Source organism: Pleurodeles waltl, chromosome 5 (genome assembly GCF_031143425.1).
Source record: "Pleurodeles waltl isolate 20211129_DDA chromosome 5, aPleWal1.hap1.20221129, whole genome shotgun sequence".
In the NCBI taxonomy this organism is placed as follows: Eukaryota; Metazoa; Chordata; class Amphibia; order Caudata; family Salamandridae; genus Pleurodeles; species Pleurodeles waltl.
Window position 1 is genome coordinate 1819113173 of NC_090444.1, and position 20516 is coordinate 1819133688.

A 20516-nucleotide genomic window follows, 5' to 3' on the forward strand; every position below is an offset into this window, starting at 1 on the left:
AAATGAGATATTACATGTAGAATTTGAACCTGTGGTTCTTAAAATAAACTAAGAAAATATATTTTTCTATACAAAAACCTATTGGCCTGGAATTGTCTCTGAGTGTGTGTTCCTCATTTATTGCCTGTGTGTATGTACAACAAATGCTTAACACTACTCCTTTGATAAGCCTACTGCTCGACCACACTACCACAAAATAGAGCATTAGTATTATCTCCTTTTGCCACTATCTTACCTCTAAGGGAAACCCTTGGACTCTGTGCATACTATTCCTTACTTTGAAATAGTGCATACAGAGCCAACTTCCTACAAACATCATTAAAGTCAAACGTGTAGGCTGAAGAATGTATATTTTGTGGAAAGATAAAATGCTACAAGGGAACATCAACGTGTGAGAAATGAATAAAGGCCATGGAGCTTAGAGTTGACAAAAGGCTTCAAGCGTGTGCAACCATTAATTGTGATTCAAAGATATTAGTAGTTTGTATTAAAGACATAGTGGCTGCAGATGCCCATTATCATGCATCTTGTTATAGGAACTATAGAAGGGTTAAAGCAAAGGAGGAAGATCATGCATCTAGCATTCAAACCGATGATCACTACAAAAATATGAGATGAAGCATATGATGAACTAGTTCAGTGCATTAGAACTGTGATTATTCCTAACCAAGAGGTAATGCGTGTGACGACTCTCACTGAAAGGCTTGAAGCCCTCATGGCGTGCAAAGGATTACAGGGAATAGACGAATGAACCAAGAAACATATTAGAAGAAAATTGAACTCCGAGTTTGGTGACAGCCTCCAGGTATTCTCCGACAACCAAGGAAAATTATTGGCCCAACCTGGTAGTGTCATGCTACAGGACGTTGTAAGAGAAAACCAGAGTTTGAAAAGAGACTTGTTCGTTTGAAAGGTTAAGGTAACAGACATGAACAAGATCATTGATCAGACATCATCGCACATAAGAACAATGATTAAAACAAATTTAACATCAACACCATGGCCATATCATCCATCCAACACTGATTATGATTCATTGCCTGATTACCTTAAATGGTTCCTGTTGGGACTTTTGACTGCAGATGCAGAAAACACAAAGCCATCCAAAAAGCTTGCCTTACTTATGCAGTCATTCAGTCAAGACATTGTGTTATTATGTATTATTGCAATTATTGCTCCCATACGCTGTAAAACCACCGACAGGCAATGTTAAAATCATCAGCACTCTAAACAGACTTGGTCACGGGTTTTCAGACCAACAACTGGAAGAAAAGTATACCCCTTTTGTGTCTTCAGAAATTTGCTGTTACCTCACATGAGCAAATTATTCTTCCAGCCGACAGTCAGCCTCATGTCTTCACTAACGTAGCATGGGATAACATTGATAGGCTAGAAGAGACTCCTACTGGTAAGGGGACAGCTCACTCAGTCAACATTGTAGGTGTGCAGCCCAAGGCACAAACTGTACTTTATTCTCAAGTTTTACTAAATACGCTGATTTCCTCTATTTGTTAACAAGAAATGCGATGAGAGTTGTTGTACGTCCTCCATTGTCAGACAATCTGGGAAGGTGAGATGCTCTGTAACTGGTGCCAGAGTCCTTCCCCCTCTGATTGTCCTTTTGCTGTTCTTAATAGATGTCTCATTGTACCTATCAGAAACACAAGCCTGGGTTTCTGACTAACATTACAGTTATGACTAGCAGCAGGAGAGGGTTCTCAGGGTTTCCTGCAAGGGAGTGTTTTTCTGGTTGCAAAAGTTGTTAAAAACCCTAGTTCCTATTTTCATGTAGAAAAAAGGTTCTAATTATCTTCTTTCGTAAGTGCCTACAAAAAGATATGCAATGCGCGAGATGCCTTAACTGAAAGTATGAAAAAATCATGTTTCAGTCTGGCTCTTTTTAATATTTACAATAACTGCTTAATCCTAAGCATTTCTTTATAATTCTTTCGAGAACGCCCTGGATCCATCATTGTGAGATAAGCCATCTTTAAATTAATCTTTCATTGCAGTACGCATAAATATAATTCACGCTCTAGTATTATGCAAATTAAGCTCTGGTAATGCAGTGACTGGTGATTAATGGATGATCACCATGCTCAGGAGATGGGAATTTATGGGAAATAGATTTTGTTTTGCTAATAAGTTTGGGGATTTTTAGCAGACCTTCACGAACATTGCAAAAAAGGTTCATCAACTTCAGCTCCTTACTGGAAAGTTTTGGGTGATCTGTCAGGTGGGGGCCCGAGAAAGGGTAGGAGGGTTTCTCAGAGGAACTTTAGACACCTCTAAAACAGCTGAACGGAAGTACACCAAATTTGTCAGAAAGTTAGAAAACATGCTTTTTGTCATTTGATGGAAATTTGTTCAACAGTTTGAGGGAAATTAAGCTTCAAAATATATAGATATATAGTGATGTTACTTGCTATCATGAAAGTAAACAAAAATGACAAATGAAGCATACTGATCGTCTGGTCCTGTGGGACAAGACCTGCGAGACCAAGCGCTGTGATTGAAGACATGAAGAGAAATGTTGGAGCTTCCATTTTAGGACTTGAGAACTCGGTCCCCATGTACTGAAAATTCAATGAAAAAACATATAAGGGGGCAGGGTAGGAGTATCTCCACCCGCAAGCTTTTGGTGGGGAGGGGCAGAGTGGCCCTGGAGAGACCACCTCGGAGGCAAAAGTGCCCAAAATTTTGTTTTTTCATGTCTCTGCAAACAAACAGTACCTCGTATCCTCACCCCCCTCTGAGAAGTTGCTGGATTATACCACAAATTAACTGTAAGACCTCCGAGTAGGTGGGTGTCCATTAGTGTTGTGCGACCATGGGCTGGTTGGGCTCTGGGCCCAGCCGTTCACGGTGAAGGGGTTGGGCACAGTGTCTGGACTGCAGGCCAATCCTATGGTCAACCCGCACTGCGCACGGGCGAGGGTTGGATGCCCGAATCCCCTTTGCATGGCCAAGGGCTGTGTGTGGTGGGGTGGGGATAACTAGGTATGGTAATCAAATCTTACTTCACGTTAACCAAAAACGCTAGAAATTCACAAAAAAAGAATCTAAGCTTAAAGTCACATTATAGTTGGGCATTGCAACACCTTGCATACAATTTTTTTTTTTAAAACGTGAACATTTACTAAAAAAAAAAACAAAGGTTAAAGTGACGTAGCTAGATGAAAATGTCAGGTAAAATACCTTTTTGAACTCCAAAAAGCACTCAAATTCACCAGTAAATATAAATTGCTTTCTTGCCGTGCAGTACTTATGACCTCACATATTACGTCGCTCATGGTCTGTGATAACATCACTGATGACGTCCTTAATGGCATCACTCTTCATGCAAGTGTACAATTTATGGTTACTTCAGATAACTATAGCTGGTAAATTTCAGTGTTTCTTTGCCTTTTAAAATGGTATTTTTTTAACTGACGTTTTCATCCAACAATAACTTCCCTTATAACTTTAGTTTTGTTCAGTGATAAAAGAAATATATGCATATATACTTTTAAAATGCATTACCGGTAACTGTTTAACATGGTCCCATGGTGCCATTGAGAAGTTCTGTTGATATGTACAAACCACAAGGCCGACAGAAGAGGGGGTTGTTAAATGTCGCCTAAACCCAGAGATGGCAATATTGAACCATATTACCGATTTTACTCTTTATGTGTTTTTTATATTACAGGATTTTATTAATTGTCGCCCAAACCCACAGATGGCAGTATAGGACCATATCACACGTTACACATTATGTATTTTTTTTATATGACATTAGTTATTAAGTGATTTTAGTACCCTTTTAGAAAAATGTAGAGCATTTGAACATCATCTGCTTAGTATTCATTATTTGCTTGACACTGCAGATATACCAGTCAGTGTTTTGAGAAACGTGTTTTTGTTGGGGTTGATTTGTTAATATTAAAAATAAGTGCTCATGAAAACCAGAAATGTAATCAAACACGCATGGGAACAGAACTGCTAGTAACATACAAAAATTGTAAAATTATCAAGATCTATATTTTGCCAAATATGCGACCAGTTGCTCGATTGAGATAGTAACTTAAGCTGTTCGGTGCACATAGTTCACACTGCATTAGAGTGTTAACGCGTCCGTCTATGTCAATTTATACACATCAGGACTCGTTTTAGGCCAATGAATCTTTGGGCCCAGTGGTGAGACACCGTAGGACGAGATAACTGATCGAAATATCAATCAATATGTCAATAACATTGTCAACGTTTAACACCAAAATATCTCTTACTTTAGACATTAATAAACATTCGGCGCAACCATGACCTTTCAGTCATGAATAACCACACCTTAATGGAGTTAATAAGTTTTATTCCCTATTGATTACAATCTAGTAGCAAAGGCATTAATCTCAAAGTCAATAAACATGTAAGCACGATTACAAGATGACAACCACAATAAGCTTTCGCTAATGCAAAGATCGCTAGCATAGACAATCAGATAGATATAAGTAGATTATAACACATCGAACTCTCTAAGATACTAGTTCAGCATAGCACCACGTCAGTCACGTCAGTTTGTCAGTCAGAGTGAATACCTCGTCTAACCTCTAATTAGCATTAGCATGTTGGGCGTCATGCAAAACAATTTTGAACACCAATTTGGAAAACTTCTAGCTAAGGTCTCTATCAAAACATACAGCAGTTGGTACCTAGAAAGAAAGGCAAAATGAATTTCCATTAGCAATTTTATAATTACCCTCCTCTGATTAAGTCAGCATTCAGGATCAGTCTTCGTCTTCAGGACATCCGTTAGATCACCGTCAGTCTATCTAAGTTAGAGGCAAGAGACACTCTCCTCTTAAGGAGAAAAGTGTAAGGGGCAGTAATATGGGCAAGGATGGTTTGTCTAAGTCTCAAGTCACAGAATAGTGTGACAGAGTTTCGGGATGTAATCAATATCATTCCCTACCTAATGCACCGTTATTTCCTGTGTCATGGGTTTTTATCCCTTTCTAGTAATTCATTCCCCCAAAATTCTATTGGTTAGTCAATACACCCCATCATTGTTAACCTATCAAATTATACATTAAGTAATGCATTTGTCATCTCTCGATAATATTTAGTCTTCTGATTGGTCTTCATAATCAGCCTTCCGTAGGTGGCATATCCGGGGTTACTTCATCAGCTTGGCACACGTCTCAGGTTAAAAGTTCTCGTTCCCTCGTCTCATTGTCCTTGGAAGTATCTACAAATGTTTTGAAGCACAATCATTTTATACTAAAAGATGTTAGCATGCGGATGGGAAAAAGTCCCTATGTTTCGAACTAATACAGAGAGCATAATAGCTGAGTCAGGGTTTGTTTGCAAGTTCTGCACACTGAAGAGACAGGAAAAATACGCTTTTAAATGAGAGCTACACAGCTTCTGCTTGGCTCATGCTAACTTAAGATATACAAGTTTTAATGAATGCCGTTTTATACGTTTTAATGTGCTCAGTTAGGCAAACTATAAACGATTATTCCTTACAGTTGACATTAGTTTATACATGTGAACGATTCTCCATTTTTATGAATACGCTTTTAATAAATGTTTTATTAATACAGCATTGTTAGACATAAGCATTTCACGTCTATAATATGTAATATCAAAATACGCTCTCTCAAGAGAAATGAAAGAAGCTGTTCACTGCAGTTCCAGAATCTACATGTCTCACTGGTCCTCTTCCGTCACATTTCCACAGATCAGAGTTTCGTCCGTTTTGAAACTTCAGATGAAATAAAATTCCAGGTCAGGGCTTTCCTCCCGTCACATCTTGGAGACAACTTGTTTCATGTGACATCATCCTCTGCTCTATTGTATGCTTCTTCAAACGTTAATGAAGTCCTCATGTTAACTGTACAACTGGGTACTATTGGTGTTTGCCTAAGGTCTTATCTTTATGAGAACTCCTATAGCCTAAAATATATTCCGGCACTGCTCTGTGGTTTGAGCTTAGCTCACGAATCTAATATGCACTCGGAGGCAAGCCTGTAACAGATCAGACCTCTACTCGAGAAAAACATGCATTGGCAAAGCCAACTGGTCTACCACTGCCTGCCAAACTTTTGTCAATGTCTGTTTTGTTATGGTCTTTATAAACGTTTCTTTTTGAGAAGTCTTAGGACACTCCCTAATATGAAAAATAAACATAGCTAAAACAACGATAATTTTTCGGCCTAACAAAGTACACTATTTCATAGTAGTTTGATGGTGGTGAGAGGAACTACTTTATGCGCATGTGCTTTTTGTAAAACATCAGAACGGCTGACGAGGGTTAACCCACTGCCCCATACTGTAGTGAGTGGAATAAAATGTAAATGACACAGTGACAAGACAAATAGATAAATAGGGCTGCTACACAAAAGAGGTAGAACTGTGAATTATTTCCCATAATTCAGTGCTGAAGGCTTTCACTATGGCGGTGTTTGTTCTGCCTCTAAAACAGTGTCAGTCCAGTCGTAAGTGGTAGAAGTTTAGTCTGAAGGAATGCGGAAATAAAAGCAGAGTGGGAATATTTCTTTTTACCATTACCCTTCCACATTGTTTTAGTTGTTTGTATTGTGTGACGTTTTCCTAGTTCAGTACATCCAAAACTGACTTGTGAGAGTGCAATGTTATGGATAATTCTGTCTTATGAGTAGTGTTCAGGTGACCAACCTTTACATTTACCTTTTATCCAGAGATGTATAGCTTAACTTGGTAATCAGACTAGTATAGATACCTATGATATAGTATGTAAAGGAATAAAAAATTGAGTTCAGGCTGCTTTACAGGCACTCCAGTATTGTTCAAAGATGGCCACTGTGTACGTGCTATCTTGGAATTCATTTTTTTCTATAAAAGATGGCAGCTGCTTATCCGTGCACTCACGTGGAGGCCATATTTAAATGATTTTTCATGAAACAAAAAAATACTTGATAACTGTTTAACATATGGATACGTGGCTGACATCTTTAAAATAAATTACTTAACATAAGAAATGGCATTAAAGGTGGCCAGCGCTCATGGGCAAACTTGAGCGGCCATCTTGGATCAACTTGAAATTCATTCACAGAAGGGCTTCCACTGAAGTAGTGGGCGGTTGCGAGAGCTGATGGGGGGCTAATAATTCATAAAGAGAGCAGATGCCAAAATGGTGGTCAGTTAGAGTGATAAGGAGAAAAAAATGTACCTCATGAACTGCAGTGGAAGGTTATGACATTAGCAATGGAAAGATACAACTTATATCAAAACATGTTGAGATCAAAATGCTGCTTTGCAGGACAAACCAGAATATAGAGGAACGTCATAAAATAAAGAGCAGAGTACTAAGGTAAACCAGAAAGCCACTGACTCTTGAGTAAAGTGCAACTTCGAAGCCTACTATAAGTATATAATAGATACATTACTAGAAACATACAACAGAAGCTGTCTGAAGTTGAGACCTAAAAATAGCTCAGATGAGAAACTCGGACGTCACGTGGACATGCCCAGTGAGACTGAGAGCTTTTAGAGATGGTGAGATGAGGAAGATTAAAGCAACAGACTGAGCATGAAGTGGAAACTATGCTGAATAGGCGGACCCACAAGTGGGATCCTGAGGCAGCTCCAGAAAAGATATGCTTCTTGGAATTGGGAAGCAGTAATAAAAGATTTTGCTTTGGGGGAAAAGGTGAAATGAAGTGTTTTCAATATTTGTACTGGGATTAAAAAAAAAAAAACTACTAAAACAACTTTAAAAGTTATAGCCAATTTTTATTATAATTAAATCACAGAAACATTGTTCCTTTTGTTGACTTCTGCTATCCCTCCCATTATTCGCTTTATGTAATTCCTAGTTTATGTCCCACTGAATCAATGTTGTTATGATACGGGGTTACAATTGGTGTGGAGATATTGATATAGATATGAAGATTTTATATTCATGTGGATCAGACTTCATACAGTGACCTGGGTTTCTTCTGCAGGTGTGCAAAACTTTAATTCCATCATCCTTAATTGGATGTAATTTTGCACTTTGTGAAACTTAGAAATTGTGTCCATTTATGCTTCTGGTGAAATTGAGCATAGAGGTATTTTTTCCCCAGCAGAACAGACAGACGTGCAATGAATTCTGTTTAAAAAAAAAAAAAAAAAAGTTTTGTTTCGTTGAAGCCACCGTAATATTTTAGTTACCTTTTCAAGCTTCACATATTGTGTAAAGTTTTCACACCATTTCTGCTTTAATGTCAGTTCACGTACTGACTCTGAGCATCTGGCCTAATTTAAGTGCATGTTTTAGTCTTTGAATGACTACATAACATAGCTGTATGTCTGAAAAACTGTAGTTTTATTTAAAAAAAAAAAAAACAGGATGTTGACAACTTTCCTCCATTCCTTTCTACCTCATGTGGTGGGGTCCTAGCGTTAGGGTATGGAAAACCGTTTCCATTCAGCAGTTGAGAAATTTAAATCTTTAACTAGACATGAGGTATCAATAGTTTACTTCGAAATCCATCTTAAAATGTCCTGCTCTCATAATTTAATCTCACTGTTTTTGACAATTGTTTCTCCAGTGCTGAGAGACTTGCTGTGTAATTGTCCGCTGTATGAGTCAGTTTTCACACCCCTTTGTACTCCCTTTCTCCTCTAGTCTTATCTTCTGTGTTCAGTACCTCAGGCTACAAAACCAAAACCCTAATGTTATCGTTATATAACTGCTTCTATTTGATATGCATGAGAGAGTCAGGATTGTGAAATTTATGAGCAGTAAGTAGGGGGTGTATGCATATTGTTAACCAGGGCCATTTCATCTAACGTTTATGCATTTTGCATAGTGTTTACAGGTCTGAGAATAATGGGGCAAGGATCTTAAGCCTTCCTCAGCTCCTGCATGTGTACCTAGCCAGATAGCTGGGGGCTATGTTTTGATGCCATAATCATCTTGGGTACTTGGCGTGCTGTGGAAACCCCACATTGTTGGCATGGATATTTTACTCCTGCAATTTTCTACCAAAAACTGCGCTCTTAACTGAGGATCTTTATAATTCTTGATAATGTTCTTTCTCTCCAGGTCACCATCGGTCGCGGACTGGGACTTACATACCAGCTGGTATCAAAGAAATGTCCCCTCATGGTCTCTCGGACCCACTGTTTTTTGCGGCAGAATGAGGAGGGCCATTGGACTATCACAGACAACAAGGTATGCCCCCTTTTTTGGGTACTTTGCAGTAGCCTTATTCACAGTAATCCATGCACTCTAATTTTCACCTGTATGTGCAGGGATGTATATTTGTGGATTACTTGAATGTTCAGGTGTGGGTCTTGCCCAGACCTTTTTGAACACAATGACTTGGGGTTGTCATAAGGGGTGCCACTGATGCTACATGAGTAACATTTAAAAGTAAGAATGTAACTTCAAGGACTGAGTGACATACGCAAGAAAAGGAACTCATTAAAGTGTGTGTTTATGCAGCTATTGTCCTGAGGCATTGTTTGTAGTGTTGAGTACATTACTTCCCCGATGGTTAGCGGTGCGCTTAGTTTGGTGTGGTTCTGTTTAAGAGTTTCATGTTCAGTGAGTAGAATACTAGGCCGATTGAGCTTGTGCTTGCTGGTTCTGGGTGCTCCAGAATATGTAACAGAGCGCAGAAGAGCAAGGTGGATATTGTTTACAGAATGTGTTTCTGGAGTGTTGGACTAGGCACTTATGTCACAGGACGGACGCTTGTGAGCAGAGCTGGGGATCGCTTTCAGCATTTGAATTTGATGGTCAGGAGGAGTTTGCGACTAGTGCAGTACGTTTTGCTGTACGCCAATCTTTAGATTAAAAAAAAAAGCCTCTTCTATTGACCCTTTTGCGAGGCGCTCCTGCTGGTCCGTGTTACTGTGAGGGAGACTTAAGTTCTATGGTGGGAATCTATTACTTGCTTTTAGTTTTTCAAATATGTGTAATTATTTCTTTGAAGTTGCTGTGAAGATGGCCTCTCATGAGCACAGCTGAAATCATGTTAGTTTATTTTGTTATTTCCTTCCTAACAGTGCTCTTCTAGGTAAATTGGCTTTCTAGCAGGAAACGTTTTTCCCTATCGTAAGCTTGTTAAATTCTGGAGGTTGCTGCTCTCTATGGGTGTGTTTAGAAAACCAGGACTAGGTCTGGCCATGGGCTTCACATGGTGCTGCCTGTGGTGAGCACTTGATGGAGTGCACAGCAGCATCACCATTGTCTTGCCACGAGGATTTTCACACCAGTTCTGAAGTGGCACATTGGAAACAAAGGAGGAGGAGGAGTTGTACTTTGCCAGTGTTGCGTGAAATATATCAAGATGGCCCTACAGCCAAATTTTGGGCCAATCGTTGCTCCTTTCTGTAGGCCAAATGTAATAGATTCAATGTTGAAATATGTACTTAGTCACATCACTTCTTTTCAGCATCAGGAATTACTCTTTCTCTGAGTCTGTGGAGAGTGTGATGAGTTAAGTATAGTAATCTGCTTTTTCTCTTGCCAGGTTTAACAATATCACTGTGTTCTGGGGGTGGGTACAGTTTCCAAATCCTTCCCTGAGTTTGATTTCCTAACTAAGGCCTGGCTGGACAGTATAGTACTCTGCCTCCCCAGCCCCGTTAGTTTTTGGCTTGATCTTCAGTTTGTCAACCCATGTGTTTTGGTTCATGTCTTCCTGAGTGGCGCTGTGTGTTTTAACCACTCTTTACATGGTAGGACTTATGTCTCACGGGTAGGGTGCAGATGAGTGGGACGATTTATCAGATATTTCAGAGTGTTTGTGATTGCAAGCCAGTGCTTGCTGAGCAACATTGTGAGCACCGTCCTTGATCCAATGCCATCCTGCAACCCTTGTACTGCACTTTTCCTCACTTCTGGCAGTCCGTTCAACACTCTATATTCCTGTGTGATGGTGTGTTCCTTTCGTACAGTCCCCTGATGCAATAATCATAATCTGTTCACAGATGTACATTTTGTGGCAAAAAGTGGTGAAGAACAAGGAAGGCCAACTTTTGCCACTCCTCCCTATTTACAATTTAAATATCTTCAATATATTTATATAATTTCTTAAAAGTCTGAATGACTTAAATGCTTTCTGGCTTTTCTTCGACCGAACCTGCAGTGATACATTCACTGTGCTAGAAAATACAGCCATGAAATATGCAGTTTGACATGAAGCACTCTACGTCACTATCAGAATTGTCTTACTGAAAATATAGATGCCAGGGCCTTAATTAGCGCCTCCCAACTCCTATAGAAACACTACTTGAAGTCACTGAAATCTTCTGCACCCCTCCACCCCCAACCTGGTCACTGCTGTGAGAATCAACAGACCTGGACTGTGAAAATCCTGAAAATTGCAGTCTCTGGTGACAGGCTATCCACAGTCACATGTAACATGAGATTACCAGCCTCTTCCAATGTAAGAAGCCTTACGCTACTAGAAATGTTTAGCGGTTTTGTGATGCATTCCTTTAAAACACAAATTATTAATAATTTTTGATTATTTTCTCTGATAGAATAATTTTTGATTATTTTCTTTCAGAGTCTTAATGGCGTGTATCTGAACAAGGAGCGATTGGCACCTTTGAAAGCGTACCCAATACGTGAAGGAGACCAGATCCAGTTGGGCGTGCCCTTGGAAGATGGAGAGAGAGCAGAATATGAGTATGAATTGATCCACGATGAGCGAGGAAAATTGGAGCCCTTTTTGACTGACCAGCTGAAAAGTAAAATGAAGTGCCACAGAACTAAGCGTAAATTTAGTGCCCATGAACTGGACACCTCTGGAGCTGAAGGCTCCTCGAATTCTAAATCGAAAGCACTGCGTGTCTCTTGGGATGGCGAACAACCAAGTATGCCTTCACAGAGAGCTGAATTAGTTAAACAGCCCACAGAGAATATGGGGTCAAAGCTGCCTGCGCCAGGGCCTAGCATACTTAATGCATCACAAGCAGACTGTAGAGCCCAGGAGAAAGAAGTATTGTTAGGCACTCAGGTCTTTGAGACAGTGGTGCCATTTGGCACGCAAACTGGTTTGAAATCCACCCTTCATGACAAGGGAATGAAATCCGCTAACTCCGCACCCTCTCGAAGCACGGTACAGCTTAGCAAGGTGCGTGAGACTATGCAGGAAATCAGGAAATTGAAGATGAGGGTACAAGAGAAACAAACAGCAGTGCTGAGCGTGAAGCAGCAGAACAAGAAGCGTGCCCAAAAGGAGGTCCGGGAAATGGAACGGGAGTTGCAGGAGCTGCATGACCAACTCCGGAATGAGCAGGAGCAGCAGCTGCAGAGGGTGAAGCAGCTGGAGAAGACGTTCTTTGAGGAGGAAAAGCAAATGGAGGTAAATTGTCTAAACTCTAACTCCTGAGAGGTAAAATTAAAAATGGTAGTTGACCTGTTGGTTTAAGAAAAAGTGTAGTATCTCATTTTGAGCCAAAATTGATTACCATGTTCAGTGGTGAGATAATATTTTTACACATATTTTCCAATTTCTAATTTGCAATTTTCTTTCTTTCTGCTTTTGTGTGACACGTCATAGAACCATACGAAGGAACATTTAATTTCACTTAAGAATTGATGGTGGCTTTGACATTTGTAGTAGGTACAAAATCTCCCTGGAAAGAAAATACAATTAAAAACATAGTAAAAAGAAATTAAAAATTCTATTTACGTGACTAGAGAGCAGGCAGATAGAAAAGGAACCAAGACAGCATGGGCAAACCGCAACCAAGAAGGGAACACATTATAAACATTGACAGCCATCTTACAGTTATCTGGCAAAGAGAGAGGGACACTCCGGATCACATCAAAAGAAAGTCACGGGAAATTGAAGGGGGACAGTTGAATTAAAAAAATTATGCAGCTTTCCTCTGCGTATTGGCAAAGAAAGCCCTTAAAAAATAGGAAAGAATCGTTAAAAGTATTTTGAGAGAGAGCAACTTGTTAACGGCATTGCATGGGAATAATACATTTATCTGATTTTTCTTTTTTTTTTTGAGGGTGGGGAGGAGGGTGGAGTGGTCAGACATATAGTATAGAACCTTAAAACCTACTAGGCATGGTAGTGGCAGCCTGTGCTTCTTCGGATAGTAAGATTAGGTTATAGTGCCTGAATTGGATCATGTATTGTACTTCAAGAGTCTAGTGTAATGGATGTAGTTAGTACCAGCTTGAGAGGCCTACCATTTGGTCAAAACTGCAGATGAGGTGGAGGCTGGTTGCATCCTAGTGTAGCCTATTACATGTTCAAAGATGGCCTACATTGGGTAGTTGAAAATGTTGTAAAACTTGAATGTGATCTCATGACTACTGCAGGATTTCTAGGCCCTTCCTAAAGTTGACTTGCTGATTTTTTTTCTGAATAATAACATTTTGAGTTCTGGGCAAAGCTGTCTTGGATGCTTACAGAAGCAGTAAGACAAGGTGTGGGTATAGTGGATATCTCTGTGGAGTGTAGTGGGATTAATTAATAAGGAGGCGTAGCCACTCTTAGTTAGAAGATCTGTGCTGGACAAGAGCAGCCTAGCAAGTAAGATACAACTGAACATTCCAATACCCCGTGCCTCCCCCTGCCCCTCCCAACGGTACACTTGCATGGGCGCACTAGCCTTTATTTAACACAAAAAAATGGGACAGCCATGTAAAAGGGAGAGCAGACTTGTTTGAAGGTGAAAACATATGAATGTTCAAAAACTGGCTTGAAAGCTAATTATTGGCATAGACACCAGTTCACAGTGAGAGTCATCAAAGGGCTAAATAACAGATATCTAATGTCTGTCCACCTAGCCGTGAAAACCAAAATTGATTCAGTGTCTGCTGTATGATCGAGTGCAATGGAATGGAGATTTGGGGAGTTACTGAAGACTCTGAAACTAATGACTATGACTGAAGTCCTTTTGTTGCGAATCCTGCGAGTACTATGGTCCAGGTCTGCAGCGTTCGAGGTTCTAACCCATGGGTGCAAGGACTTAGTCTAGCGCACCATCACTAAGTAAAAAGTACATTTTAACCGCAGCACAACACAATTTACTGAGCATTCCTGCAAGCACAGTGTTTTCTGAGTTACTAACAGCCCCATAAAGGATTCAGGGACATAGTGGTAATTCAAACCAAATGTATTTCCTAGGCTAGCACATTCAAGCATAGCACTAAAATTGTGCTACACTATGAGATCATGAAATAGCTAACTCTGCTCTAGAGTTTCTTGGGGCCCGTGCACTGCATACCTGTTTACAGTATATCAACTGTGTTTTGAGACTTCGGAAAGAGTGTGTGCCTTTCAGAAAAAAAACATACAGCTGGGCTTAGCTCATCACTGGATCAACTCTTGCATAAGAGTTGATGCTCCAGTAGTCTGGTGGGACCCCGTGAGATAACCCTAGTGCAGAGGCCTTGCCACCTAGATGGCCAATTCCTTGGGTTTATACATTTTATAAACACTTAATAACTTATAAATATTGACCACTGACTTTTAGCCTGCATTGTAAAATCAATCAGGGGTTTCTAAAATCTGTGGTGCAGCAAGTCTAAACCAGCAAGATGAAAATGTCAAGTCGGACATCATGTTTACCTCACATATCTTCTCCTAAACCTTGACCTGTAGATATTGAAGAGATTGTGTCACCCGGTGTTATAGCAAATCAATGTTTAGATGAAAATGACACTTTCATAAGTTTAGTGAACGATAATCACATGTGCTAAATGTGGACTAAAAGCAAGCAGTCTAACTAAACATTTTCAAAATGATATCTGACTTGGGGAGTTCACGAAAGCTTAGGATCTAGTGATACGTTCCTCATGATGACTGCAAGGCTCTTTGGGATATACAGTTATGAACAAGCTGTTGCTTAGATTAGAATCATGCACCTGTGAAGCACAAATTCTACAGCCTCTAAGATACACTGTTTATAACAAGGGGGTGTAGGAAATGTCTCTTTTTGGTCACCCCCACATTTTTGTTTTCTCCATTGCTGATACTTAAGACTTTGAAAGTGCACTGGAGCCTGCTAACCAGGCCCCACTGCTAGTGCTCTCTCCCTGAAATATGATACAGATAAATTGATAACCCCCAATTGGTAAGAACTTTAACCTCCTTTATAAGTCACTGATAAATGGTACCAAGGGCATGGGAGTTAAAGGGGTCACCAGGGCCTGAAGCACTGATTGTGCCAGCCTGAGTCACCAGAGTAAACAGATTAGTGGTCCTGGCACACAAACTGCCTTAGCAGTGCAAACCTGCTAGAATTCGTCTTTGCCCTCACCATTAGTGGCAAAGTCACAGCACGATTTTTAATGTGTGTATGTCTGTCACTCGTAATGTAGGCCTCCTGAGCCCAGGAGGCAAGGTGCATTATATTAAAGGTGTTGAAATATAAATGCAAGTTTATTTTATCCCAGTAGTAGCCTCATTCCATTCAAGGCTACTGCAAGTGTTCTGGGGGCCATAAGGTAATATGGGCTAGCGCCTGGGCATCCCAAGGTTGCCAACTCCATTATGGTCCCACTGAAAAGTGTCATGTTTGGTATCAAACAACTTGTCTCATCAAATCTGACTAACTCCCCAAGTTGAATTTGATATGACATGCACCCAGGTGGCTACCATAGAGGTTGCCCACCTGGTTGCTCCAGCCCTTCCTGTGCCCTTGCTGACAGCCTGCAGCTGCTGCCGCCACAGCAGGACTCTGACCCCCTGTCAGGAGGTGTGAATTCTCCCAGAATTCAGAAACAAAGTCCTGCTTGGGTGGGAGGTGTCTCCTCACTCCCTAGCAGGATGGCTAATGAAGTAAGTGGCACATCAAGGCATTGAGCTTCAAAGCCCACACCGCTTCTGATATTCAAGTATGCTACTGCAAAGCAAGGAAGTGCAAAGCAACCCCCTGCCCCAAGAACGTTTGCAACCCAGGCAGGTGTGAAAATTAGCTAGTCAAGAAGAGTACACCCTCAGAAAGCTAACCGCAACTGGCCTGTGCAGCCGAAGATGGGTTCTGCCATTTAATTCTTTTTACAGAATAGAGGTTCTGGGTAGAAAAGGTGCCCTACTCCTCCAGAAGTGGTCACTCGGGGGCAGATTAGTCACTGGGGCTGGTAGCCCATTGACTACCATCACTCTCACCCCTAATGCCCCTAAATCTAGGAGTTAAGGGCTCCCCTGGAACCAGAACCTCAGATCTGGTTCACTTGCTACAAAGGACAACGACATCCAAAAGCTGTGCCTGTGGCTACTATCCTGCAACTGTACAGCTGTGTCTCTTCATGAACCCAGAGACCAGCTCCAAAGGAAATATGAACCCCCTCTGCATGCCAAAAGCAGCACCAGGCTTCCCGAGGTACTAGTCCCCTGCATCCCACAGACAACCCTACTCCTGGAACCAAAGGTTTGCTGGCCCTGGAGCCCGTCGAAGGATCAGCCAAAGCTAAATGGTCTAGTGCATTGTGGGAAATGTAGTCCTGAAATCCAAGTTTCAGGTGGCTACTGTTTTCCCCCGGAATCCAGGAGACTGAACTAACCAAAAGCTGAATTTGCTACTGCCAAGGCTACCTTTTTCAATGCTGTGGCTTGAGGTAATCTTGCAGCATCCTCAACCCGATGCCTCAGTGGCCCCATTGTCAAGATCTTGCATCCCTTTCCTCACTAGCACCGTCCAAGTGGCAACACCTGCACTTGCAGCTCCTGCGTTCAGCCCCAAGAACAGCCAGGACAACTATGCACCCGGGCCCGACGAGCCAGGTAAAATTCAAATGACTGTTGGACCTTGGTCTTTTGACCCACATCTACTTCCCATCCAGTGATTTCCATTAAACTCAACTTACAAGTGACGGAGTGTCACAAGTGTGTTTTCCCATTGACTGAAATGTTATTGTTTTCCAAGTGTGAAATACTCAGATTTATTTTTCCTTTAAAAATCTACAACTCCGGTTATACTCATCCGAATATCTACATTTTGGTGTCTAAAATGATTCAAAATCTGCTTTATTTTTTACAAATTGGTGTCAGATTTCTTTTGAGTCATGCCAGCTATCTAATGTTCTTGTTGGCACTCTGAAATGCTTAACATGTGTTCCTCTAGTAGAGCTTGACTGCTTTGTGCTACAGTACCAGAACTGAGCTAGGGATTTATTAGTCTGAATCTAAAAGATCTATTTGGGGTAACATCAAGGTATTACATAGTGAAGCCTAACCAACCTCACTGCATAATACGCCACTTTCTGACAGGGGAAAGTTTAATGTGGACATCTTAACTTCTAATATCGACGATCAAGAATAAATCTTTAGGATTAGATGCCGGAGTGGTTTCCCCTGTACAACATCGAGATCTCCTGCCATGCTAACTGGAGGCCCTGAACTTAATCTTCGATACGTTTAATGTTTGATTTTAACCTTTGGCCAGGCTCTCTGTCCAGCTATTGATCAAGGAGATTAAATAGCATAAGTACACAACCCTGACCTGCACATTTCCTCACCTGTTATGATTCATGTTAATTTGAATTGCGTGGGGTTTGGAATGAGAGGACATGGAAGGATGTTATAGTACTCTATTGTATAATTTTTAAGTATTGATTCTGTACTGTATCATCAGAAAGGTTTTCTAAAATATTTAGCACCAAAGAAAGTATAAAATTATTTGTCCAATCACAAAAAGTTATTTTAAAAACTGGATATTTTTGTTAAAGCATGCTCATTAGTCTATGCATCCAATAAAGTGTGGCTAACAATTTATTTTATTTGTGAAGGACCAGATTGAAGTGGCAGCATCTCTTCTTGTGAATGGTTTTTCAAGTACCAACTTTTTAGCATTACAGGAACGGGTGGAAGCCTTCCTTCTCCATTATGTCTGTTTTCTTGTTTTCAGAATAACCTGCACATTTTATGTAGCTCTGGTAATAGTCCAGATATCTAGAGGCTGGGGTGTGGCTACTTTAGTTTGTCCCACATTTCAGGTCTAAGATATAACCTAAAGCTTTTTGTTCTGTTCTGGTTTCTTTCTTTTTTCCTTCTCAAAATATTTCTCATACTTCATACCATTATGAAAGATTTACATACTTTACGTTCTCTAGCCCTCAAGTGGTTGATTTATATTTAAAAAAAAAAAAACTTTAGGCCCTGGGAATGTGTGAAGTAGATCTTGTTGTGTGAACCGGAAATCCTCATTTCCTAGGCCTCTGAACAATTTTGCATTACCTTTCCCTCCATTGTTAGCTGTCTGCAGAAACAAAAATGTAAGACTTTAAACATCGGGAGACAAGACACCTTGTTATATGGGTTCCCCCGGGACATTGAGAAACTGGGAGAGGTTGGACAAAAAGAAGGACCAGCTTCTTCAATTGCAGGGTTTGTCAGTTGCAACATTTTCTTTAAAATGTTTACTTCCTTCAGCCTTAGTCCTCTTAAGTAAGCATTCAATTTATGAATGGTCAATCTTTTAGAGGCACAGAAATGTATGAGGCTTGTTTTAGTCACCTAAAAAGGGCATTTCAAATCTGGACACACAGCATTGGACTGCTAATGCTGTGGATACCAAGCTTCACTTTAGCTTCAAATTCTTAGAGGAAGCACAGAAGCAAGGCTTTTTTTTTTTTAGAGTGATCAGGGGTGTTTGAGTCAAACGAAGTTTAATCACAATAGATTCCTATATTGAGGTGGGGAAAAGCGAATGGCTGAGTTGTCAGAGCGCTGTCTGCGAAGGACCCAAAACATGCAGTCATAATGAAAAAGTGTAAATTTACAATATCTTGTACATTTTACACCACCAATTTCTACTTTTTCTATTAGATTAGTCTAGTCCCTACCTAATATCTTTATAAGTTAACAGCCTCATAGTTACTATATTGATTGAATGTTTATTAGAAGGTGAAGTGCATGGAAGTATCCTGGTGTACCTCAGAAAAGTAATTCGGTCTGCAGTTGGTTAGTACTTCAGCATATCCCCTTAGTAATCAATGTTCGTGTCTCACCCACCCAAATCCTGGGTATTCTTTATACGTTCTCCTCCAGCGATTCTATGTGGAGACAGGAGAATGAGCTCTTGTGCAGATTCTTGTCATTAGTCTGTTTAAAGAAACATACGTAAAGTAAAGCAGGCAAAAGTTGCCATTTGTATTTCGCTCTCTCTCCTCACCTTCGCCTCACATGTACAGGGATGTGGAATTCCTATTGTCCAACGCCTGGGACAAAGCGTTTTGGGTCAAGGGAAGCAAGTTTTCATGTTTATTTTGCCCTTGGGACAAGTAGGCCCAACCCCCTGCAGCGCAAACACTTTCGCTGCCAGTTTACAGAGAAGGGAACTGTCTGCAGTTGAGGTAATATGAGTTTGCATATCTTAGTGCTGTTCGAACTTGTATTTATGGTTCATTAATGAAAAGCCATCATTATTAGGGTGAGCGCTGAAATAAACGTTTTAAGTTCACTCTGCACTATTGACAGTGGTGCCAGTAAAAGAAAAGAAAAAAGTGTACACACGTTTTGAAATGTTTCACAATATGAGGCTAAGTATAATGCTCCCAGAATGGTCTATGATTAGATGCAAATGTTTGCAGAAGTTTGTAAGCAAGAGTGATGATTCTTTGCTTTCAGAATAAAATGTTTAAAAAAATGCAAGTAGGAAAAAAACATTTTACTACTATGAAAGTTTAGGTGCAATTTCTTTGAAGCGTTATTTAGCCAAATGTATTGATGCACGCTAGTATTTCCAAAAAATACTCCTAAAGGAAAATCAGTGTAGCCATTTTTAACAAGTTCATGGGAAGCATGAAAATAAACAAGCACTGGCAAAGCCAACCAATCAGACATTTTTGTGAGTTTTTGATTTCGTCAATGAGTGTCTTGTTTTGACATGGTTTTTGTACCACTTTATTTTTGTGGGAGCTGCCAGGCCCGCACCATTGTAACAAACTCTGGCAAAAGGCCCCGCAGCCCACCTCCAGGAAGCCCCCTCAGCACAGTACCTGCCCTGAGTGAGTGTGGAGAGGAGGGCCTCCATGTACTTTGCAGGGGAGCTCCCTCCAGTTTTGTTACGCCACTGATTGCCACAGTAGTTCCCTGCACTGAACAAAACTACTTTGTGTGCCGATATGCTCCTTTTGGAAGAGCAGAATGCGATCACTCACAGTAAGCCAGGCAATAGATAGAGAAATAGAAGTTTAATAAAAACAAAATGTCTTTGGTAACGTCTGACCTTATTAGGGACCCAATTCTTAAAGAAAGTCACAAAAGTGCACCCATGGTATATGTCTTTGAAATTAGTAGCTTTTGTGAAATCACAAGAACTTACAGAAGTAGACCAGAAAATTGTACTCCCAGGAAATATTTGTGAACTTTATTTTAGCATGAGCAAATAGCCATGTGTAGATTTACTCATGTGAAAATATATTGTGTGTTTACAAGTTTAGTTTCCCTCCAACCACTTTTTTCCAAACCCTGGAAAGAATTTCTACTTCTGCCATTCTCAGGAGTACATTTCCAACCTTTCTACCTTTCTCTTTATGGGAAAAGATTAGAGAAGAGCTGGTGAAAATCCTTAAAACATGCAAGTTAGTA

General features: G+C 40.4%; 1 protein-coding gene across 7 annotated transcripts in view; it reads left to right on the top strand.

Moving 5' to 3' along the window:
- Window positions 1-20516, top strand: part of RNF8 (ring finger protein 8) — a 292936-nt gene that overhangs the window by 10715 nt on the left and 261705 nt on the right. For all 7 annotated transcript variants that reach the window (XM_069236312.1, XM_069236310.1, XM_069236309.1 and 4 more), the window contains exons 2-3: window positions 9047-9175; window positions 11523-12323. In XM_069236312.1, the coding sequence (XP_069092413.1) occupies window positions 9047-9175; window positions 11523-12323 (930 nt within the window). The remainder of the gene's footprint in view (window positions 1-9046; window positions 9176-11522; window positions 12324-20516) is intronic.